Source organism: Podarcis raffonei, chromosome 8 (genome assembly GCF_027172205.1).
Source record: "Podarcis raffonei isolate rPodRaf1 chromosome 8, rPodRaf1.pri, whole genome shotgun sequence".
In the NCBI taxonomy this organism is placed as follows: Eukaryota; Metazoa; Chordata; class Lepidosauria; order Squamata; family Lacertidae; genus Podarcis; species Podarcis raffonei.
The window spans coordinates 68,665,385-68,690,843 of NC_070609.1; the positions used below are offsets into that span (position 1 = coordinate 68,665,385).

At 46.6% G+C, this 25,459-nt stretch overlaps 1 protein-coding gene across 1 annotated transcript in view; it reads right to left on the reverse strand.

The window, feature by feature from the left end:
• The window catches only part of ARHGEF16 (Rho guanine nucleotide exchange factor 16), a 36,064-nt gene extending 24,207 nt beyond the window's left edge, over positions 1 to 11,857 (reverse strand). The window contains exons 1-2 of the mRNA XM_053400639.1: positions 11,621 to 11,857; positions 3,628 to 4,219 (exon numbers count right to left, since the gene is read on the reverse strand). Of these exons, the coding sequence (XP_053256614.1) occupies positions 3,628 to 4,191 (564 nt within the window). The 5' untranslated portion in view covers positions 4,192 to 4,219; positions 11,621 to 11,857. The remainder of the gene's footprint in view (positions 1 to 3,627; positions 4,220 to 11,620) is intronic.
• Positions 11,858 to 25,459: the final 13,602 nt, after the last annotated feature.

The window sequence follows — 25,459 nt, forward strand, 5'->3', positions numbered from 1 at the left end:
CAAGGTCACCCAGCAGCTGCATGTGGAGGAGCGGAGACGTGAATCCGGTTCCCCAGATTACAAGACTACCGCTCTTAACCACTACACCACACTGGCTTTCACACCTTGCCTTGCTTCTTACGCCTTACGAGGAAGCGACACAACCAAGGCCTTTCCCAGAGGCCCATAACCTCTTGGTCAATGTGTCTCTCTCTCACACACACACCTTCCAACTTTGGCGTGCGATCTTCTTTGCTGTATTTCAGTTTCACTTTCTCAACGTGTGGGATGGGGGTGGGGGAATCCAAGTTCCAAAGCAACTCAAGCTTTTGTTTAGTTTTCCAGGGACCTTTGCCCAACAACAGCCCTAACATTATCACTGCAGTAGTTCCCCATACTAGACTCCCACCCACCTTGGGTCTCGTTGCAACACATAGCCGATGATCAACCCTCAGGTCAAGAGCTGTCAGGACTCAAACCTTGGTGTACTTGCTGCTGCCTCTTGTGGTGAGAGACCGAACAGCAGCTGCAGCACCTACTTACCTAGGCCAGAGGTGGTGAACCTCAGGCCCAGGGGGTGAAAGTGGTCCTCCAAACCTCACTCTCTGTCTCTGATCTTCGGGAGTACCCTCAGAACTCACCTTCCAAGCCCTACTTTGCACCCTCAGATGGATCGCCACCACCTCTTCCACATCATGGACATTCCTGGCTGGGTGCAAGAGGTAAATCTCAAGGGAGCAGAAAGGGCCAGGCAGTGTATAAGCATCTTTTGGTGTTGCTGACTTGCATGTGAGCACAACACAACTGCAAGCGCCAGCGCCAGCTCATCCCCCAGGACATTCCAGGATCATTTCAGAATCCAGGATGACTTCTGTACCTCATACCTCGTGTTGCGTTTGCTTCATGATACGTTTTTTCAGGTTGCGTCCCACGGTGACCCGGAAGTATCAGAAAGGGTTACTTCCGGGTTTCGCCACTCGCGCATGCGTGCAAAATGACATCACGCACATGCGCAGATGCGGGTTGCGTTCTGCTCATGTTGCGAATGGGACTCCCGAATGGATCCCGTTCGCAACCAGAAGTACCACTGTAATTCTGGGAATATCCCGGGCAAACAGTGATGGTTGGAGGGTGTGCTGTACTGGGGGTCCCAGTTCACCAAACATAGAGCAAGGGTTGCTAACATGATGCCCTCTAGAAGTTGTTGGGACTCCTGGCTCTTAACAACTCCTCCTACATCTGTTTGTTGCTTGCTTGCTTGTTTGTTTGTTTGAAGTATTTATATACCCTTTTCCCAAGTGCAGGACCCAAAGTGATTCACAGCATACATAAAAACAGATTCAGCTACATATGCACAATAGATTTAAATAGTAATTAACAGTTAAATAAGTGACCCTATTTAAACAACAGCCAGCACTGAAAACCATCTAAAAGCACAGCACACATATCCAAAACAAAAACAAAAATGTACAACCCTCCCTTCAGAAGACCCTGCCACAACAGTCAGTTACTGGCCAAAGACTTGTCTGAACAACGAAAGTATTTGCTTTCTCCTGAAAGGAAAGCAGAGAGGAGACTGAGCTAGCCTCCTATACAAGGGAGTTTCACTATCTGGGAGCAGCCACCAAGAAGTCCTTGTCTCATGCCTCCCCAGAAGATTTCAAAGCCTGGGCAGCCTCGTATAAGGAGGTAGGCGCACACAGGGTCATAACGAACGCTGTGAATTGCACTGAAGCCAGCACTTTCCATGGGGGGGAAATTCACAAATTGGCCACCCTTGCGTCCATTTTCTGATTCAAGCCACATCTGCTGTCTGTGGTCCTTCTAAGCGGAGCGCATGAACTCTGCCATATATCCATGGCAAGGTTCCCCTCTCCTTCCAAGTTTCCAGGAGAGAAAGGCCCAGTTGCGTGGACTCTTGTGATGAAAAGGTCCGCCCCTGTGCTTCACCCTCCCCTTTCCAATTCACTCCAAAACTCCCTGGAAAAGTTGATAGAAACCCCAAAGTCATCTTCAAATAGAGAGCATGATTAACTCCCCAGTTTCCAGGGATCTATCTAAGGCAGCACCATATCCTGCAGGCTGATTTGCTCACTTCTGGAGTGGACAGAGTTAACTTGTTTTGTTTTAAAATCCAAGTTTGAGCTCTGACCCTCCGCTGGCCAGGCCTCAGCTAATCAGGGCAGTAATTCAGGCCAGCTGTGGCCAAACTGGAGCTCTGCATGCATTTGTCCAATCCAGAATAAAAGCATTTGGGGAGAGGATGCAAGCTTTAACAGTTTAGAAACAAACACACCATTGCTTCAGCAGCTCACAATACAATTTCATTGTGTGGGATCCTAGAGTTGGAAGGGACGTCCCTTCACTAAGGGTCTTATCTTCCAACCGCCTGCAATGCAGGGATCTCAGCGAATCATGAGTACTTCTCGGGCTTCAGAATCCAAACTGTGGTCTGAGTGACCAATTGCACCGGCAAGCCATGGTTTGGAGTCCCTCAACATCTGGAGGGCACCAGGTTGGGGAAGGTGGCACTGTCAGGTCTAAAGCAGCTCAGCTTGCCCCTTTCCTGAGGTAGGGTGGAAGGTACTATGGGGCTTTTGGTATGTCCACCTGAAACACCCCTGAAGTCTCAAGCATCTTCTGGGTGAATGGAAGGAATCCACCGAACTCTACTCCAGTTTCGGACTGGGACAAATCAGCTGCTGAAATGCTCATAACCCCATTAAAACAAGGGTAGCCATGCTCAAGAAGGAAGCAACAGCAGGCTACAACTTCTACCCCCCTGACTGTGGGCCATACTGGCTAGGGACTGATGGAAATTAAGAGTCCAACAACAACTGAAGACACATTGCTGGCTTCCCTGCTCAATGAGAGACAGCAGGGTGGAGTGATTAGAGTATCGGACGAGGGGAGACCAGGGTTCGAATCCTGCCCCCTCAGCCATGAAGCTCACTGGGTGACCTTGGGCCAGTCACTGCCTCTTGGCTTAACCCACCTCACAGGGTTGTGGTGGAGATTAAAAGAGCAGGCCACGGAGGAACGGTGCAATGGAGAACTTATGAAACAGCAATGGAATACTAGCTCCCCCTAAGGTATGGTGGAGAACAGCAACAACCGACAAAAGGTGGACATAATACAGTACAAGGACAGGAAGAAACATCATGGACAGAATAATAGCCACACACAAAGAACAACAAAGAGAGAGTTTGAATGCTTCACCTGTAAGACTGTAAATTATTTGATGTGTTAATGTGAATGGAAGTCATTAAAATTGCAGCTGCGGTATAAGGGTTTGTTATTCTGACTGGTGTGTAATTGGGATTTATAAGTTTTTGGAATGCAGAGTTAAAGTAAATTACCAAGCCATCAATTCTAACATAGTTTGGCATATGAACAATTGGCATTGTTGGTTGTATTATAATTTGGTATTGTGACAATGAGGCTTTTATTGGATCATTGTAACTGAAAACTAATAAAAAATTATTACGCATAAAGAGCGGGCCACCTTGAGATCCATCCATGGAGAAAAAAGGTGGAATAGACATGCAATAAATAATAACAACAGTGGATTATATACCACTGTGCCCTCTAGAATAGCCTATAAATCTAGGCTATTCCAGAGGGCCAGTGGCAGTACAAAGGCCCTACCTTCTGCCTTCCAGGGCTTCGGGCTCCTTGGCCATTGGTTTCTTCACACAGTGGCTTCAGACCGCCCCCAATGAACTTGGATGGTTCTGCAGGCTCGCCATTCCCCAAGCCCTTCATGGCGGCCCGGTACGACATGCTGCGGAGGTTGCGCTTGAGCGTCCCTCCGTCCAGCTCCGCTTCCTCCAGGTCGTCGAACGAAATGCTGGGGGCCGACATGCGCTTGGGGTCCATTCGGGCAGCTTCCTTGCTCAAGATGGCCGCCGAGAAGCTCTGGTGCCGAGAGGGGACCTTGGGCTTGGGGCCCTCCGCCAGGCCCTTGGGGATGAGCTGCTGGGTGCCCACCTTAAGGGCAACTGGGCTTTGGGTACTAAGGACGATCCGGCGGGGCCCAGTGGGCGATGGGGAGCGCTCGGCCAAAAACGCAGAGCTGTCCAGTGGGCCCAGGGAGCTGCGCTTGCTGTGTGGGGACACATTGTTGGAGCTGAGGCGCAATTCCGAGCTGACCTGGTGCTCCAGCAGAACGGCCTTGTCTCCCAAGGAGCTGGTCGAATGGCGCTGAGACATGGCGCCGGCGTCTGCAGATTTGTGGGGCCTGGAGAAAGGAAGAAAGAGAATCAGGGATGCAGTTTTCCAGCACAGGAAGCAAACAAAATATGTGAGTCTCTAGGGATCTGAATCTGCCAAAGCCATGACATAATAAACATGTGGAGACCATTCGGGTGGTTTCATTCAGAATCCCTGAGGAAAATATATTTCTTACTCTTTTTGGAGTAGGTAGTAACACTTAAATGAAAAAAATGTTTTAAAATACAGTGGTCCCTCGGATGTCAAACATTATCCGTTCCGGAAGGATGTTCGACTTCCAAAAAGTTCGATTTCCGAGGCGTGGCTTCTGATTGGCTCTTGCAACCAGAAGAGCCAATCGGAAGCTGCTTGTCTGCCACGTCGGATATTCGGCTTCCAAAAAACGTTCTGGGTTTTCGACGTTTGGGAGCCAAAATGTTCAGCAACGGAGATGATCGAAAACTGAAGTTTGACTGTACCAAGATATTGTCTTATGATATTCTCAGTTGGAGCTAAAGTTACTAAGCATTCCAAATAGTAACATTATTCCACAGGCGGAATTTTTTTGCCCTGCAGTTGAAAATGAATACAGTGGTACCTCGGGTTACATACACTTCAGGTTACAGACTCTACCCAGAAATAATGCTTCAGGTTAAGAACTTTGCTTCAGGATGAGAACAGAAATCGTGCTCCAGTGGTGCGGCGGCAGCAGGAGGCCCCATTAGCTAAAGTGGTGCTTCAGGTTAAGAACAGTTTCAGGTTAAGAACGGACCTCCGGAACAAATTAAGTACTTAACCCGAGGTACCACTGTATTTTTGTTTGTTTGTTCTGTAATCTAACATCATGTGTGAGTTAATTTTTCAACATTAACTACACCCCAGACTTAACTATGCCGGAAATCCTTATTTACCGTATTTTTCGTCCTATAGGGCGCACCGGCCCATAGGACGCACCTCGGGTGTTTTTTTTGGGGGGGGGGGGGGGAAATGAATAATAAAAAAAATTCCCCCCCCCCAGCCTTGCGCACACCTGCCCGAAGCACCTGCAGGCTGCCGCCCCAAGCGTCGCGTGCCCGGCGGGACCTCCCACCGGGCACGCAAGGCTTGCGGACACCCACCCGAAGCACGGGGAGCCCTCTGGAGGGTGCCCCGTGCTTCAGGCTGCCGCACCAAGCCTCGTGCGCCCAGCGGGAGGTCCCGCCGGGCGCGCAAGGCTTGCGGATAGCTTCCTGAAACCTGGAGAGCTAGAGGCATCGGTGCGCACCGACCCCTCTCACTCTTCAGGCTTCAGCGAAAGCCTGCATTCGCCCCATAGGATGCACACACATTTCCCCTTCATTTTTGGAGGGGGAAAAGTGCGTCCTATGGGGCGAAAAATACGGTAATCTGTCTAAATATTTCCTTTTCTTGTGACAACCATAAGAAGGCCATCTGTCACGTACAATCTAGTTGAGATTTCTGCATTGCAGGAGACTGAACTAGATGACCCTTGGGGTCACTTCCAAGTCTACAGTTGTATGTTTCTATGAATAAATATACTCAATTCTTTCCAAGCCATCTTCCATTTGGCCCACCCCACATCACCAAGAGAGGAACCTGCATAAATTCTTGCTTTCTTCTTAAATTAATTTCTAGGAACAACATCTCCCCCAAAGCTGCCGCTGAGTGACATTCCTTCAGTAAGTGGAAATATGTACCTTTATGGGGTGTTTTTCTTTTTTAAACAGCACCATCATTTGGCTGGTCAATAGGTCATAAAATCACCTGTGCATAGTGCCGCATAAATATTAGCAAAGCATAATATTAAACCTTTGCTGAGAATGATTTCATAGGCACCTTGTTGCTTATTCATTCCCATCGAAGCGGTCAATTTCATAACAAGACTGTTTTTTAAAAAGTTAAACATAGAGGCCGCAGAACTCTTTCAGCTCGCAAAGACTAGGGGAGAAAAAGCTGTCCAACCTGTTGGATTAGTTTTCAAACTGATTTCCAACTAGTATTCTCTTCCAGTTTTCTATAGCGGGTTGGGGCACAAAAAGGTATTCTTAATTCAACTGTCCCTGTAAAAGGGCGGGGAGCTCCTCTTCCAGATACCTTGCATGCAACTCCTAGTTTAAAGATATTTGGGGATCCCAGGACAGCGTTGTTTTCATGCTGGCTAGGATGCAGTAAGTTTCCTCCTTCGTTCCTTCTTCTTTTGGAAGGATTCTAGAAATGTACAGGCATGCTACAACAACACTATTTATATACCTCCAAGGGGACGCGGGTGGCGCTGTGGGTTAAACCACAGAGCCTAGGATTTGCCGATTCCCTCCCAGGTAGCCGTATGGAAATGGTGGGTGGGGTGAGAGTAGACTTTACCTTTGTACTGTGGAGCGCTCTCCCCAGAGAGGCTCATCTGGCACCATCATTGCATGTCTTTAGGCACCAGGCAAAAACATTCCTCTTTACCCTGGGATCTTTTGATAAAGGGTGGTATATAAATTGAATAAGGGACGTGGGTGGCGCTGTGGGTTAAACCACTGAGCCTAGGACTTGCCGATCAGAAGGTCGTGGTTTGAATCCCCACGATGGGGTGAGCTCCCGTTGCTCGGTCCCAGCTCCTGCCAACCTAGCAGTTCGAAACACGTCAAAGTGCAAGTAGATAAATAGGTACCGCTCTGGCGGGAAGGTAAACGGCGTTTCCGTGCGCTGCTCTGGTTCACCAGAAGCCGCTTAGTCCTGCTGGCCACATGACCCAGAAGCTGTACGCCGGCTCCCTCGGCCAATAAAGGAAGATGAGCGCCGCAACCCCAGAGTCGGCCACGACTGGACCTAATGGTTAGGGGTCCCTTTACCTTTACCTTTAAGGAGATCAAGATGCACTGCATGGTCCTCTCTGCCCCCACTTTATCCTCACAACAGCCCTGTGAGGTAGGTTAGGCTGAGAGATGTTGACTGGCACAAGATAACCAGGGAAATTCATGACTACTAGGCACAATGGCTGTGTCCTGCCTCCACTGCTGGAGGCGGAATGTCTCTGAATGGCAGCTGCTGGGCATCAAGTAAAAAGAGAGCAGCCATGCTTCAGTTCTGCTTGTAGCCTTCCCTGGGTAGCATCTGGGCAGCCTATGTGGGAACAAGATGCTGGGCTTGATTGGCCACTGGTTTGATCAAGCAGCCAGGCTCTTCTTAACAGCTGTATGGGCAATTTGAACCCTGGTCTCCAGGTTTGAGGCTCTAATTGCTACACCCAAAAACCACAGACCCCTGATTATTTAATATGAATGAGGGCACTCAAAGGAGGAAATAATGGATGCAAGAAATGTAGGAGCTGCTTTTGCGTCTAATTCACCAATCTCACTCATCGCTGTTCCTGAAATGCGCCATTGAAAATTGTTCTCCGAGAATAGCCACAATTGGATTTTCACACATATCACAGCACCGATTTTAATCAGGCCGCCCTGCTTTTCCATGCCCGCAGGCAGGTGAGTTTGGGAAAGCGGGCACCAGGTTAAGCAGAGGTTGAATTCTTAAGGGCTCTATAGATAAAACAAAATATGCTACCTTTAACTCCTAGAAGGAATAATGATTATGATTGTGATGATGATGATGGAGCTATGCACTGCAGCTATTTGGTGCAGTGCCTGGAAATTTCTTTATTTACAACCCGCACCTGTTGAGACATGTTATCTAGGGTGCAAGGTAGATTGCATTATTTACTCAACCAGCATTCCTTCCAACCCTGAAGGAGCAGGAACACCCTTTGATTTCTCGGTTGGCAGGTTGGGGCACGGCCGGAGCAGGCAGAGAAAGAGAACACACAAGTTAAGAAAACAAAAAACAACAAGACTCAAATTCGGGAAACCCTGGACTAGATGATCCTCAGGGTCTCTTCCAACTCCATGATTCTATGATGTCAAGGCCAAGATCAGGTTATGGATAAGGTGGGCAAATGCAAAAAAGAGGATCAGGGTGGGCTGGGCCCCTGCATCTAATAGTTATGTAGAAGAACAAATCAGCTCTAGGTAACAAGGTACACCTGCAGAAACTCCATCTTCTGCCCAACTATTAAAGACGCAGGAGGCCTCTGTTCTCTACATTTCCTATCTGACCCTAAAGGAAAGGTAAAGGGACCCCTGACCATTAGGTCCAGTCGTGGACGACTCTGGGGTTGTGGCACTCATCTCGCTTTATTGACCGAGGGAGCCGGCATACAGTTTCCGGGTCATGTGGCCAGCATGACTAAGCTGCTTCTGGCGAACCAGAGCAGTGCACGGAAACGCTGTTTACCTTCCCGCCAGAGCGGTCCCTATTTATCTACTTGCACTTTGATGTGCTTTTGAACTGCTAGGTTGAAAAGGAGCAGGGGCTGAGGAACGGGAGCTCACCCCATCTTGGGGATTCGAACCGCCGACCTTCTGATTGGCAAGCCCTAGGCTCAGTGGTTTAACCCAGAGCGCCACCCGCGTCCCATCTGACCCTAGTTGCACATAATTTCAACTGTGGTGGTTGGAATACACAGAGCGATGCTGGCACAATTAGCTTCCTCAATGAGAGCTAGTGCCACGTGTTGGCTGAACACACAAGCGGGAATTTTCCCGGTTTAAATTTGCTATGAACCTGCTGGCAGTTCTGTTGGTATTATTATTTTTCCCGAGGATCATACTGTTGACTCCTCCTGCAGGGCTGTCATTAAAAAATTACTTAAGTCATGTATACAAAGGGCTTTCAACATTCTAAGTGCTACACTGTGCTGATTATAACAATTTGTCTTGTTGGATTTCCAAGTACTGGGCCGCAGTCAAAAGCACAGGAGCCAGGTTGGGAAAATAACATGCAGGCAAAACTGGCTAGCATCAACTCCTGAGACAGGATGTAATAAATAAAAACGGAATCAGAGAATCATAAAATTGTAGAGACGGAAGGGACCAAAAGGTCATGCAACGCAGGAATCACAGCTAGCCATACAGGACTAGCAGTCAGGTGTGATTCAATAACCACTTTCAGATGAAAATTAAAGCCTGGTTCTATGGTTAGTGCATCTGCATTGGATGCAGAAAGTCACAGGTTCAATTCCCACCATCTCTAGGCAGGACCGAAAATGTTCCCTTTCTGAAACCCTGGAGAGCTGCTGCCAGTTAGTGTAGACAATACTGAGCTATCTGGATCAATGGTCTGAGTGACTCAGGATAAGGCCTATCGTTCTCTCCCAGGACACTTTCAGATTCACCATTTCCGGGTGTGAGTCCACCATGTGCCAGCAAATTAGGGTTGCACCATTCAAGTTAATTTGGCTCTCTCAACAAACCTGCTTCCCTGCAAAATTTGGACTTTTCGTGGTAAGAGAAGTGAGGTGGAAATGCACAAGAAAGTGTGAAACAGCACTGGGCTTGACTCAATGTCATATAACCTCCTTGCAAAAGAAACAGAACGAGTACTCAACAAATAGCCACTGCTATCTAAGCTTCCCACAAATTTTGTGCAAAGGAATCAGGATGGATGCTCCTTAAATAGGTCACCTGAAAATAATCCGTTTTCAGGAAGGAGGTAAACTTTAGGGTTATAGCTCCTATCCAATGTTAGCCCTACTCATTGTAGATCCATTGCAATTAATTGACATAGCTAACTTCAGTCCATTGATTTCAGTGAGTCTGCTCCAAGTAGGACCAACCTTGAACACAACCAGATATGACTAGTTTCACTTTCAAGCCCTTCCGTGAACCCAGGAGAACGCCAGCAGGCCTAAATAGCTTGTAAGCTTTTCATTAGTCAACCCGTTCCCAGCCAAAGCACTTTAAATATTGAAAAGCTTGTTCCTAACAGTGTCCCCCCCAGCAGAGCCCTCCCCCCAGGGATTTCAATCAGATTCCTTTGTTTGAGACCTTGGTTTCCCCAAACTATTCTCTGAAGGCTGACCCCACCCAGGTTCACTCTTAAATCAGTCTGACTTAATTTACTCCCAAATATGCCAAGGTGACAGAGAGGCAGCATGGTGCTAGACATGGTGCTGTGGGTTAAACCACAGAGCCTAGGACTTGCCGATCAGAAGGTTGGCAGTTCGAATCCCCACGACGGGGTGAGCTCCGGGGTGAGCTCCTGTTGCTCGGTCCCTGCTCCTGCCAACTTAGCAGTTTGAAAACATGTCAAAGTGCAAGTAGATAAATAGGTACCGCTCCAGTGGGAAGGTAAACAGTGTTTCTGTGCGCTGCTCTGGTTCACCAGAAGCCGCTTAGTCATGCTGGCCACATGACCAATAAAGCGAGATGAGCTCCGCAACCCCAGAGTCGGCCACGACTGGACCTAATGTTCGGGGGCCCCTTTACCCTTTACCTTTAAGTGCCACCATACTCACTGGGCCTGCACAGGATTGCACCATGGGCACCTGCAATCCTTTGGGGGCGGGGGCAGGGAGAGAAACAACACCTAAAGCGAGGGGGGGATAAGCACACACACACACACACACACACACAGAGAGTAGCGTCTACATATTTTGCTTCATTTCACAGATTCTACAAACTTACTCTTGGTTTCTATTTGGGATATGGGGATGGCGTGGGGGGGGGAGGAGGAAGGGGCAAGGGGCACAGTTGCGCCCCCCACCCACAGTGCGGTGGATACACATGGATTACACGCAGGAAGGCTACACTCATGATTTACTAAAAATAAAATAAATTATTACAATCCTCTATTATGCTTACTCGAGTACGCATTCAGCTGGGTCATCACGCACCAGAAGCCCGCCCCCTCCACGCCACACGCGAGCCACAATCCAGTGGGGACTCAGGAGTAAGTTCCACTTCGACGATGCACCGCTTACGTCAGAGCAAAAGGTGCCTGTTGCAATTTTCCAGCCAATCTCCGTTTAACCCTTTGTACACCGTGCGCCACGCATGCGATCCTCGGGCCGCCTTACGCAAAAGGAAGTCGTCTTATCAACAACAGGGGCCTGTATGCTGCGGGATCCCTGCTCAGAGTAGACCCGCTGAAATTAGAAGATCCAGGCCTGGAAAAGGATCGGACCCCTGCTAGCCTAGATTTCGCCCCTCCAGGATTTGCAAGGGGTCGGACTCGATGACCCTCTGGTGCGCGCCAACTCTACAATTCACTGATTTGTTCCCTTAGTGCAGAATGCAGCAAGCGAAGCAGCTTTGCTTTATTAACTGCTGGGACGCCCTTTTCTAACCGGGATACATACGACCCGCGGAGGTGACTGCCTGAACGCCCACGATTTGAAACCGAGCCACGCAACTCCAAATCACAGCTCCCCATAATCAAGGCGCGCGGGGTGGGCTGGGCTGGGGGGAGAGATGTGAGGAGCCTCCCTCCCGGTAAGGAAGCAATTGGGAAAACTATGCCTTGTCCTCCTTTGACCAGCGAGCTAACTTTCCACGCGCTCACACACACACCCAAAACAAACCCGTGAGCGCTTTTCTCCAAACGCGCTCACCTTCTTTACGTCTCCATCGGGGCTCAGTCTCCAGCATCAACGGGGCGCCATCGTCCTCGGCCTGGGACAAGAAAGAAAAGAAAAGAAAAGCACAGGTGTCGCCTGCGAAGGGGGGCTCCACCCTCCGAGGAGGAGCCTGAGATCGAAGTGCACCTGGGCAAGCCCTCCCACTTGGCTCTCTTTCTCCAGCTGGGGCGCAAGAGCCGACCGGTCTCTCTTGCAGCCAGCCTGCCTTGCCATTTGGAGCTTGGGCGTCCCAAAGACGTCCTCTGAACTTCCTTTAACTCTTCCAGGCCGGGCAGATTCCCACGCGGGCGTCAAGTTACAAAAGATTCAACCCCCTGGCTGGTTAACCAGCAAAACGCAACGCCGGGAGTTGCAATTGAAAAAATAAAAAATTGTAATGGCGTGGGCTTTCGTAGGTCTAGACTCTCCTGATACTGTTGCAAAGGGTTTTAATGGGCTTAAAATGTTTTCAAATCAATGTTAATTCTTGTGTTTTTTACAGTGTCCTAACCTGCATAGCTTCGCCTCCGGACGTTTGCCTTATACCGAGTCTATCTAGCTCAGTAATGTCCTCACGGACTAGCAGCAGGTCTCCAAGATTTCAGAGCCCCATGCCATCTTTCGCATATTATTTATTTATTTTTCATCCTTCACCAGCAGGCCCCATGGTGGGTTGCAACCATTTAAAATTCAGAATTAAAAAGAGTTAAATCAGGTTACCCATCCTAGGAATAGGGTGGGTCCTGAAAAACACACACCACAAGGGTCGAAACGCAAAGGTAAAGAGGTGTGTCTTCAGCGTTCACGAAAAGCTGCATAGTGAATAAGCCAGATGGTTATTTGAGTTTATGGCAGAGGCGAGATTTAAACCCAGAACTTCAGGATCCACAGCTACGCCTTTTAGCGAACAGGCTACTCCAGAAGGTAGCAGAGGTGGGCAGGCCATCGACCATTCATAAAACAGAGTCCATTCATAAAACACAGTGTTCATTCATAAAGCAGTAACATAAATCTCCATTGCAACATATTAGGTGTATATTTTAGCAGTTGAATGTACAAGTTTATGGCCATGCTATAGTGTAGTGCTTATGCGACTGTGAATAAAAGGTGGCTGGGCTCACTGTCTTGGGGTTTGGGGGGGAAGAGGTGACAAAACTGATTTCCAATAAGTGCCCCCCCCATTATTTCCATAACAAGTCCTTGAGTCTGTACTCTGAATGGTGACACCAGGGCCTAGAAGGTGCAGGGCTTGTCAGTCCAACCCCTGCACAGTCTCATCAGGGCTTACATTAAGGCAATTGGGCCAAATTGGGCCCCGCTCCTAAGGGGGCCCCTGCACCAGGGCAATCTAGATGGATTTTATGTATATCTATAAGATTTTGCAGACTTTGGCTGTGAACTGGGGCCCTATATAAAAAAATTCAAGTTGTGCCCCACTGCTTCAAATTGGGCCCCACTGGCTAGCCCTGAGTCTAATAGTTGCTGGGACTGAGTTGCCCTGCTCTTGCATGAAGTCTTGGGTTTACAATTTTGGGAGAGGGGAGACTGCGGCACTGGGGAGCAGGCAGGCTGGCGAGGTCCCCCTAGACTTAGTGCCCTGAGTTGCCCTGCCCTCGCATGAAGTCTTAGGTTTGCAATTTTGGGAGAGGGGAGACTGCGGCACTGGGGAGCAGGCAGGCTGGCGAGGTCCCCCTAGACTTAGTGCCCTGAGTTGCCCTGCCCTCGCATGAAGTCTTAGGTTTGCAATTTTGGGAGAGGGGAGACTGCGGCACTGGGGAGCAGGCAGGCTGGCGAGGTCCCCCTAGACTTAGAGCCCTGAGTTGCCCTGCCCTCGCATGAAGTCTTAGGTTTGCAATTTTGGGAGAGGGGAGACTGCGGCACTGGGGAGCAGGCAGGCTGGCAAGGTCCCCCTAGACTTAGAGCCCTGAGTTGCCCTGCCCTCGCATGAAGTCTTAGGTTTACAATTTTGGGAGAGGGGAGACTGCGGCACTGGGGAGCAGGCAGACTGGCGAGGTCCCCCTAGACTTAGAGCCCTGAGTTGCCCTGCCCTCGCATGAAGTCTTAGGTTTGCAATTTTGGGAGAGGGGAGACTGCCTGCTGGGGAACAGGAGGGCTGGCGAGGCCCCTAGATTTAGAGGCCCTAGGCTTCAGCCTACTTAGCCTATACATAAATCCGGCACTGCTGCTCAGAGTAAACCCACTGCAATTAATGGACCTAAGTTAGTAGTGCCCTTTATTTATTTGAACAATGCATTACCCCTCTCTTTGAAGAACTTCCTTCCCAAAGCAGTGTAGTTAAAAGCAACTAAACTCTGCCTGACAAGAAGAGTGCAACTAAGCAATAAGGGGACCCCTGACCGTTAGGTCCAGTCGTGGATGACTCTGGGGTTGCTGCGCTCATCTTGCTTTACTGGCCGAGGGAGCCAGTGTTTGTCCACAGACAGTTTTTCTGGGTCGTGTGGCCAGGATTACGAAGCCACTTCTGGCGAAACCAGAGCAGCGCACGGAAATGCCATTTACCTTCCCACCTGAGCGGTTCCTATTTATCTACTTGCACTTTGATGTACTTTTGAACTGCTAGCAGGGACTGAGCAACGGGAGCTCACCCCGTTGCGGGGATTCAAACCGCCGACCTTCTGATCAGCAAGCCCTAGGCTCTGTGGTTTTACCCACAGCGCTACCCACAGCCCAACTAAGCAATACACCAGCATAAAAAGTGCACAGCAAGAATTAAATTGGATTTATTATTCTGATCATTAATTAGTTTAAAAACATTAAAAACCCAACAAGAGCGAAGTTTTACAAAACCAACCAGAATTTAAAAGTAGAAATAAAACAGAGTAACTTAGGGTATCTAAGGCTTTTGATACCAGTTTCGGGGAATTGCAGGTTGAGAGATATGCTGTTGGGCTCAGGTCCTGCTTGCCAGGGGCATCTAGTTGGTAACTGGGAGAACAGGCTGTTGCACCCAATGGTGCCTTGGCCAGATTAAGCAGAGCTCTTCTTACACTCTTATGAAAAGGAAAATGCCATTGGGAGTTCAAATTGCAGAACTCTTAACATTGCATGAAATTTGGGCCCCCCCCCGTGCATCAGATAGCTTGGAAACGCTGCTGCAAAGCCCAGATTCTGCAGCAGCAGCTCGCCCTCTGCTGGGTGATGCTGCTCATTGCCTTGAATACACTTGCAACTTACATGCATTTAACTTGTGGGCATTCATCTTTACAAACTTGACAATTAAAATAAATAAATTGAAAGGGTACAGAAAGGGGCGGGGAGGTGTCTGGGGATGGGGGGTGGGAGAGAACTATGCCAATCCCACTCGCCATTGCGCCCAATGTGTTTTGACTATACTCAGTTTTGGTTTTCAATGTGACCCCCAGAACAGAACTCCTGCATAAATTGCAGACATACTGTACTGTACTGAGAGGCAGCAGTTCGGGTGGTGGGAGAGCCTGCAAACATTTGCAGTCACAATTACCAGCATGCTGCAAATGCAATCACTGCCTAAATGGTGCTTTGGCACCCGGACACACAGCTAGTGCTTATGCATATAAGGGTACAGTGGTACCTCGGGTTACAGACGCTTCAGGTTACAGATGCTTCAGGTTACAGACTCCGCTAACCCAGAATTAGTACCTCGGGTTAAGAACTTTGCTTCAGGATGAGAACAGAAATCGCGCTGCGGCGGGGGGAGGCCCCATTAGCTAAAGTGGTACCTCAGCTTAAGAACTGTTTCAGGTTAAGAACAGACCTCCAGAACGCATTAAGTTCTTAACCCGAGGTACCACCGTATATGCATCCTCATCCTCTCCTGTTTCGGTTTTTCAAGAGCTACAAAGTTCTGCAAAAGTGTTTGTTTGTTTTTCCAAGTGGGAGTTTAATGTGGAACTTACTGCAGCAATGTAAGTACGAGTGCCCCCGGGAAATGCAGTTTCCCCAGGGTGCATGCCACTTGTTTCCTGGGACCCCTGCTAACAGTGCAGTGTAGTGCTTAGAGTCAGACATCAGCCACAAAACGTAATGAGTGACCTTGTGCCAGTCACTGTCTCTCAAGCTAACCTACCTCACAGGGTTGTTATGAAGATTAAGAGGGAGGGAGGGCGTTCTCTTAGAAGCCACCTCCAGTTCCTTGTAGGAAAGGTGGATAAAACTCTGCTAGGTAGGCAGCTAGCATGCAAAGGCGACCTATGTGCTCCCAAGCATGGTTTACCCTGTGTCAGATAACCATGCCAGTGTGGTGTAGTGGTTAAGAGCAGTAGTCTCGTAATCTGGTGAACCGGGTTTGCGTCTCTGCTCCTCCACATGCAGCTGCTGGGTCACCTTGGGCTAGTCACACTTCTTCGAAGTCTCTCAGCCCCACTCACCTCACAGAGTGTTTGTTGTGGGGGAGGAAGGGAAAGGAGAATGTTAGCCGCTTTGAGACTTCTTCGGGTAGTGATAAAGCGGGATATCAAATCCAAACTCCTCCTCCTCCTCCTCCTCCTCCTCCTCCTCCTCCTCCTCCTCCTCTTCTTCTTCTTGCCTACTTCTAAAACAAAGTATAGAGAACAACACCCCTGCATATTGCCTTCACCAGGGGTGGGTAACCTAGGACCCACAAACTGCCACTGGACTCCCAACTAGTATGGCCAAGGATTATGTAAGTCCAGCAATTTCTGGGGTGCAGGGACAGGCTTATCATACCTGGCTCATACCACTGAGTTGCAGAACATGCAGGCAAATTTTCGCCCACTGCCTCCAAATTCATTTCCTCTTACGCGTCATCAACAAGGGGAGGGCTTTGTTGTAGAGGGGGATAAGCCTTGGCTACAAGGGTCTGTCTGGTCACATGACTGATTTAGGGTATTTTTTTCCAGCCGGGATGCAAATGAACTACATGTCGGCATTCTCATCCTTCCAACAACAGTCCTCTTCTTTATGGGCCTTCTGAGTTGGGCAGATGCCTCGAGCGCCGTCCATAACAGCTGCGTTCATTTTTGTTATCAGAAGAAAAGCTCAAAACGCTGTCCCTCCTAGGCCAATGGCAAGGGATAATGGGTGGAAAAGTTAAAAAAAGGTATATTCAAAGGATCTCTCCAAAAGAACCAAACCTCGAACAAAGGAAGCACAAAGCTTTTATATAATTGTAGCAAATGCAAACATAGGATGTCGTGTGTCACAATAGAGAACAGCGTGGGTGGGCAGAAGCGAATTGTTATCCTATCAAAAATAGCAAGGGACAGGGAAAGCTGTACAGAAAAGAAATCTAGACAGAGGAGTCCAGCGATGAGGAGAGATTCCAAATCCTAGAACTGCGTCCCTTCAGGTACCCACTCACAGAGCATTTTGGTACCCGCTGCCATTGTAAGTATGATATAACAAGGGCTTCTTTCACAGTCATAGAGTATTAAACAATATATAGGTAAAGGTAAAGGGACCCCGACCATTAGATCCAGTCGTGGCCGACTCTGGGGTTGCGGCGCTCATCTCGCTTTATTGGCTGAGGGAGCCAGCGTACAGCTTCTGGGTCATGTGGCCAGCATGACTAAGCCGCTTCTGGCGAACCAGAGCAGCGCACGGAAACGCCGTTTACCTTCCCGCCGGAGTGGTACCTATTTATCTACTTGCACTTTGACGTGCTTTCGAACTGCTAGGTTGGCAGGAGCAGGGACCGAACAATGGGAGCTCATCCTGTTGCGGGGATTTGAACTGCCGACCTTCTGATTGGCAAGTCCTAGGCTCCGTGGTTTAAACCACAGCAGCACCCGCGTCCCAAACAATATATAATGGTGGCAAAAAGAAAGGTTGCTTGACTGTTGTCCCAACTGTACAGAGAACAAATTCCCCCCCCCAATGCAAAAACCCAGGACCCAGACTCAGTGCCCAGTACAGTGGTACCTCTGGTTTCGAATATGATCCTTTCCGGAGGCCCATTCGCAACATGAAAAGAACGAAACCTGCAGCAGCACGTCTGCACACATGCAGTTTGCGATTCACCCCTTCTGCACATGCGCGTGACATCATTTTGTGCTTCTGCGCATGCTTGAGTGGCAAAACCTGGAAGTAACCCTTTCCGGTGCTTCCAGGTCGCCACGGTACGTAACCTTAAAGAACATAACATGAAGTGGACGTAACATGAGGTATGACTGTAAATTGTATTCATTATGTATTCAACTTATGTTCACTGCTTTGTACGCATCCCAAGAAAATGCAGAGGAGCATCCTTTAAAAAAGCACACAGGTTTATTGCATATCAATCTCATGTATAAATCCGTTGTAGCATTGGAAAGATTACATTTGGTATACATTCCTATTCTACAGCATTAACCTCAAAATCAGCGCTTTCTAGTCATTATTTTTTTAAAGGAATTTCTCTACACAAGTACATTGTTTGTTTTTCATCTTTTTATCACAAGCATCAAAGTGAATTTTTTGCAAAAAAAATCGCCTTTTATTTTAATTATATTCTACACATCACCTCTTTTTTATTTTTTTTACTTTATTTATTCTCCCAACAAAGCGATTTTGTATTAATTAATAACTGCCACTTATTTAAAATTTTCCTTGGCAGTTCAAGGCTTCTAGCCCCAACTCAAAACAAAAAAAGAACAAATAATAATAATAATAATAATAATCCCCAAACGAAACAACAACGGAGGGGGAAAAAATGAAACAAAACCCCTAATCACATATACATAAGTGCATCTACTGAATTTTTTTTTCCTTTTTAATAAAAATTTCACAAACGGACACAATAATGACTGCTAAACACAAGTCATGCACAGTTTTGTTTTGTTTTTTTACTTATAAACAGAATAGAAGCAATATACACTCCAGAATGCTAAGGAACTAGCACCTTCCTCTTTCGCAGTGTTTTAAAAACATTATTTGAAAAAACCAGACATTTACAATTGATTAAAAAAAAAACAGCAAGAGAGAGAGGGGGGGAGAGAGAAACTATACAGTTCTAAAAGAAATCAAATATCCTAGATCAAACGTGTATACTGTAACAACGGCAGGAGGATGGGATAAGAACAGGAAGATGAGGACAGATACACAAATCATAATCCTTGCTACCATTTATATATATAAGGTTCTTTTTAAAAAACATGAAAAAATTACATCTTTTTGTAGGTAGGCAGTGGGCTTTTTTTTTTTTTGGAAAAAAAGCTTGCATTCTGAAGACGCAGAGAAAGACAAGCTAAGACAACGAGGCATATCTACACTAGAAACATATGTCAGTTTTTAATTGCATTGGCTGCCTCCCCAAAATCTTGGGAATGATAGTTTGCTGTGAACGCTGAGACTTTCTGGTTAGAGACTCTCAGCCTGAGCAAACTACAGTTCCCAAGGATCCCTGGGGAGATGCAACGGCTAGTGTTAAGCCACTGAAAGTGCAATTCTGTCCAATTCAGTCATAAGCCCCATTGATTTCAACCAGAGTGATTCCCAGGTAAACCATATACAGCAGAGGCGGGCAGATTTCAAGTCTGATGAATCCATTTTCCTTCCCTGGCACTTTTTATTTCTTTGTTGCATTTGCACACCAACTTTCCTCGAGGAGCTCAAACGGCATACATGGTTCTCCTCCATATTTTACCTCACAACGAACCTGTGAGGGAGGTTTGGCTAAGAGACAGTGACTGGCCCAAAGTGAGGAGCTTCATGGCTGACTAGAGATTTTTTACCCTGTTCTCCCAGGTCCTAGTCCAGCAATCTTTAACCATTGCACCATACTGCTGCTCCTGAGATCCACTAGCCAGGGCCAGTTGCAAAATGGCGGTGCTATTAAGGACTTGGAGGGCTCTTGTCACAGGCTCAGTCTGAGGATATATTTCCAGGACTAGCTAGGCCTGTCCATAAGAGTCATAGGAATGTAATGTTGAAAGGGACCCCAACAGTCATGCAGGAATTTTTTCATACACAAATGCACTACTAGTATTCTCAAAAACAACAAAATTAGTTCATCTCAGAAAATAATTAAAAGCAACTTGTATGTTGTTACTTTTCCTGTGTTAACACTGATTCACCACCTGCCCGCCACTGGTGTATAGGATTGCAGCCTTCCAGTGCAATCTGAGGCATGTTTACTTGGAGATACGTTCCACTGTGTTTAATGGGGCTTACTCCCAGGTAAGTTGGTTTCAGAACTGCAGCTTCAGTCTCTGGTGTAGATATTGCCCTCTAAGAAATGGCTTTAGAATCTTTTGATCTTCTGTGAATTGCCTGTTAGGGAGGAAGAAGCAAAGCTGCCGTTTGTTTTTTTATTTTTCCTTACAAAAAAATAATAATAAATCATACATCGTTCTGAAAGTGGTATCAACGACTGAGGAATCAGAGACAGTGAGGGGGGGAAGTCGAAAAAGAAAAGAAAATACACTTCGATTAAGGCGAAACAAAACCTTTTAATCACAGTATCTGTTAAATATACAGGGAAACAGTTTGACGGGTTTGTGAAGGACACCTACTGACCATTATAGAAGGAAATGTTTCGAGCCCACATTCTCATTGGCAAAGCGGCGCAAGTAGATCGCGCCATTCCTTCATTCGTTTATTTTTTGTGAGTTTCTACACCATGATGCATCATCCCCCTCCCTTCCCTCCCTCCCCGCTCCCTCAGACCACGACACACACAAAAAAATTACAGCATATTAAAATAATGAATGTTTTAAGTCAGTAGCTTGCAGTACGACGGAGAGAAACTCAATCCAGTGCTTTTTCTGTGGTTCATTATGGTATTTATTGGTGCCTAAATTTGTACATGGGTACAGTCCATCAGAAACGTCCTTTGCAGAAGTTGCCCTGTGGTGCAGCTGTAGTTCATTTGCCATGAGACTTTGGGCAACAGACCCTCTTTGGGGAGTCATGGGGGGGGGGGGTCTTCCCACTGAGCAAGTGCTTTTCATAATTCGTCACCCTAAACACAGGGTTGGGGGAACTCGAAGGCTTCTCCACGCACAGAGAAAATAATCTTGCGAAATTCTAACATGATGCTGCCTCATACTGAGTCAGACCGTTGGCCCATCTACCTCAGGGAAGCCAACTTTCCAGGGTTTCACCAGGTAGGAGCCTTTCCTAGCCCAACTTGGAGATATCAGGGATTTAACTTGGGATCTTCTGCATTCCAAGCAGGTGTGCTACCCATTGAGCCACAGCCTCTCCTTAAGTGCTGGTTTTATATAGGTGGCGGGGGGGGGGGAAGGGTTGTGTTTGCAACATAAAATGCACCTTGGCAATCACAGTGCTTCCTTGCTGTCAAGGTTCGCAACATAACCATCTAATTCTGTTTCAACTTTCCTGCCTTGTTTGCTGGCCCCTTTAATGGCTTGAAGAAGAAGACGACGACTTTGGATTTGATATCCCGCTTTATCACTACCCGAAGGAGTCTCAAAGCAGCTAACATTCTCCTTTCCCTTCCTCCCCCACAACAAACACTCTGTGAGGTGAGTGGGGCTGAGAGTCTTCAGAGAAGTGTGACTAGCCCAAGATCACCCAGCAGCTGCATGTGGAGGATCGGGGAAGCTAACACGGTTCACCAGATTACGAGTCTACCGCTCTTAACCACTACACCACACTGGCTCTCTTGAAAGAGCAAGGGATCTAATTTTGGTTACAAAGGAATGCAAATGCCTTGACCCACACTTTCACCCCATCTCAACTACATTTTCAGGTTCCACTGACTCACTTCAGGGACATTCCCCTGCATCCCTCCACCAAATCATTGACATATTATAGACAGTATCTTTTAGCAGGTGTCGAATGCTGCTTCCTATTCCTTGACCCAACCCGACATTTTGGGCACCTTAGGGAAATCACCAAGCTGTTTGCAGTTCGAGATATATGCTCTTGAAGCACACGTTTGTGAAACAATCCAGAAAAATAGCCAACCAGGTTTTTTGAGGGGCACACTGACAGAGAGGCAACAATGGTGGAATGAACAGGAGATGGAGATCAGTATTATTACGCATACAGACACCAGGATATTGAGCCTGGGGAATGGGGCATTGGACAGAGCAGGCACTTCACTCCATCCAGAATTCTCTGCTCTCTAGGATTGCCCAAATTCACACTCAGGATGCGTGAAAAGTGCCAGTAAACATGAGTTGAAGGGGGTGGTTTCCTCCTTAGATATCCCATTAGCAAGATCATTCTGGTCTTCCAGAGTTACAAGCTTAGCACCTGCCCTCTCTCTCCTATATTCAAACAGCACAGGTGGAGCTGGGCAGGATACATCAGCGTCTAAGGAGCCCGGTCTAGACACCACAACACCCAGTTCACGCCTTTCCATGGAAGCATGTCTGTAACAGCATTGCAGGGTGGGAGGGAAGAAACATAGGGCAATTATCTGTCAAATTTAAACCTACAGTGGTACTTTGGTTCTCGAACGTAATCTGTTCCGGAAGACCGTTCAACTTCTGAAACGTTCGAAAACTGAGGCACAAAAGGCTGGGCTGCAAGTTCAATTGGAAAAAAAATTAATGGAAAACACGCAGCGGAAGCCGTTCGACTTCCAAGGCGTGTTTGAAAATGGAAGCGATTACTTCTGACTTTTCGGCATTCGGAAACCGAAACATTCGGCTTCTGAGATGCTAGAAAACCGAGGTACCACTGTAAAAACTTAACAAAAGAATCTTCGACGTTTCACGGGGTTTGAATACTGGTGTCAAAGTTCAGAAAGCTCATAGCAACAGCAAAGGCTCATCTGCTAGAATTCTGCACTCAGTGCACCCGCCCAAGCAGTAGTGGCCAGCATGTCAAGAGACCCGTGGGAAACATCACCTCCTGCACACAGCACAGCATGACATGTGGGGAACTTTGGAGGACAGCTGAAAACCGCTCAGATCAGACCAAAAATACAAGCAGGACTTTGGTGGTGGGGAGGGGAGGAGGAGAGGGAGGACTTCCTAAAACAATAATAATTATTGGTATCTTCTAATGTAAGTGGCACACTTGAAATAAATGCCATCTGACTTGAATACAGGACTGTTCTTAGGCATTTGCGGTTTGGGTGCTTAGGAGTCGGTGTGTCAAGAGGAAGCCATGGTTTCCATCTAACTGCAATCGCCGCTATCTCTGTTCTGCTGCAGTCTGGCTTCCACTAAGTCCTACATTATTCATCTCGCTATGGCCAAAACATACATGATTATTCACACAATTAATTTCAATGCATTTTGGTAAAAGGGAAACAAACAAACAAACAAATGCAGAAAAGAACGTAATTATTTAACTAAGGTTTGTGGAGAAAAGAAAAGCCCTGCTAGTGAATACTGCTCATAATTGCTGGCGTGATTTCTGTTTCGGGTGGCATTCTCTGACGCAGAACTCACACATGTGTGATTGTGCAGGTTGTTTTTTTTAAAATATAGATATTTATAATTGCAATTTTCTTCTGCCTCCCACCTTGTTTTGCCAAACCAAACTACCCTAGAAAATAAATAGAACACTTAATTCTAAATGCAAATATGATAGAAATATTATGGTGATTATTTTTAAGAAACCAAATTAGACGCAGCATACGATTGTCTGGGAAGCTGGCTGCCAGATTAGCGCTTTCATTACTTATGGGTCATTTGGCACATTGACAATGATAAAAACAATTAATTAATAATGGAAAACAATTCACCCTTCTACGTCCTACTTATTGGTCATATGGCATAATAGCTTTTAATTATACACTGTTTTGGTCCTTCACTAGTTACTTATATTAACATTATTATTATTTCCACAATAATGATATCTAACGCCAAATATATATATATGTATATATAATATAATAATAAAATACTGTTAAGGAAGAAATAAAATAAGTGTGTGTGTGTGTGTTTTCCTCTCTTCTTTTTTTAAAAAATTACAAGTTATATACAGATTAAAGAAAAATCCACCATCCCATAGAATACCCCAATAGTCTTTTATTTTTCTATATATAAAAATTTGGCCCCTGTTTGAACACACAGCCCACGTGAATGGGATGATTTGCTTTGTAGAAGCATAAGGGGAAGTGCCAAGGAATGGAATGTTAAGAGTGGCTTTTCGCAACCTGTTCACGGACAATTCCCAGATAAGGATGCTCTTTCCCAGACTTCCTGGCCATGCAAAAGCAGGAATGCCAGATGCATCCCAGGGGAAGGTTTACAACCCCCCAACACTGCTATACTCAGTGGTGGCTAATTGGGACAGGTGGGATTAGAAGGCACAGGCAGTGTTGTCCCCTGGGCTGGTTGCTAAGTAAGGAGGCAGGTAGGCAAGGGCTGGCTAAGATGAGACTGAGGTTGGTGGGCCAGTGGCCTCTTTGCCTAAGTGAACCAGCCTTCACCAGTTACACTCAACACTGCTTGGCAGTGTGGCAGAAGAGGAAGCTAGGCATCCACTCTAAATGACTCTGCGTCTTCTGTGAAGAAGAAGAAGAAGAAGAAGAAGAAGAAGAAGAAGAAGAAGAAGAAGAAGTAGAAGTGGTGGTGTTTGGACTTGATATCCCACCTTTCACTCCCCTTAAGGAGTCTCAAAGTGGCTAAAAATCTCCTTTCCCTTCCTCCCCCACAACAAACACTGTGTGAGGTGAGTGGGGCTGAGAGACTTCAGAGATGCGTGACTACCCCAAGGTCACCCAGCAGCTGCATGTTAATATATTCAAGTTAATATATTCAAAAAAGAATTTGCATAAGTCAACCATTATGCACTTTGGGACAACGTTGAACTTTTATGCTGCTCTGAGTTTCTTACAATGTTATTGTACTTTAGGAAACCCTAATTGCATTTTATTTGTAACAAAACTTTTGATTTATCTCAATGCATTAGTGAGTTAATAAAGCATTTTAGAAAGAAAGAAAGAAAGAAAGAAAGAAAGAAAGAAAGAAAGAAAGAGGTGTGGCGGGGGACCATTTTGACAGAATTCTCCAGGGAGAGGAGAAATTTGAAAATGTCTTTCTTTTTTCTTAAGGATTTGGGGATTTTTTTTGCCATGGAAATTTAAGATCTGTGCTGTCAGCATAACCACCACTTTGTACACCCTAAAAATACACAATTCTGGGACATTATGTGATACAAACAGTGGTCACCACCAGCAAGGTACTAAAACTTAAACAAAAAAACAGACCTGCAAATGAATAACAATGGAGAGTATTTAGTCTCTCCCCCCCCCCCCAGGGAGGTGAGAAAATAAAAAATCTCAAAATATTATTTCTGAAAAATGTCCTCTGAAAATTTTCAGTTCAGCTCAGGTGTGTCCTTTGCCCCCACTCCCTGCAAAGTCCCAACTAATTTAGGGTTGCCATATTTTGAAGAGCAAAAAAGAGGACACATTTGCCAGCTTCTACTTTTAACAATGGATGTCTGTGACGACTCTCATTTTACACACCCATGAAAAAGAGGAAATGTCCTGGAAATAGAGGACCTATTGCAACCCTATTACTGGAGTCATTAGGTTTTAGGAGATTTAGGGTTTTGCGGGAGGGTGTAAGTAGAAGTACCTTTTTTAAAAAAAATGGCTGCCTTCCAATTTATTGACAAGACTTAAAGTTGTAAGCTTCTCTCTTTTTTCAAAAAAGATGGCTTTTAAAAGCAAAACTTGAAAATATATGAATGATAATGCATGTGAGAAGGTACCCTGGCACCTGAAATTTTTATGCAACCAATGCTCATCTTATTCAGACAACACTGGCTGAAATTAATTACTAACTTGGATCCAATTCTGAATAGGACTTGATTGCATACAGTCCTTAAGGCATCAGATAGACACTTAGCTTCAAGACTTGGAAATGACTTCTGGATATTTCCTTTCTCCCAGGGAAACGTAGCGCTGCCAGGAGACCTAGCAATCTCTTTGACAGAGTATCACCTTGACCAAACCACAGT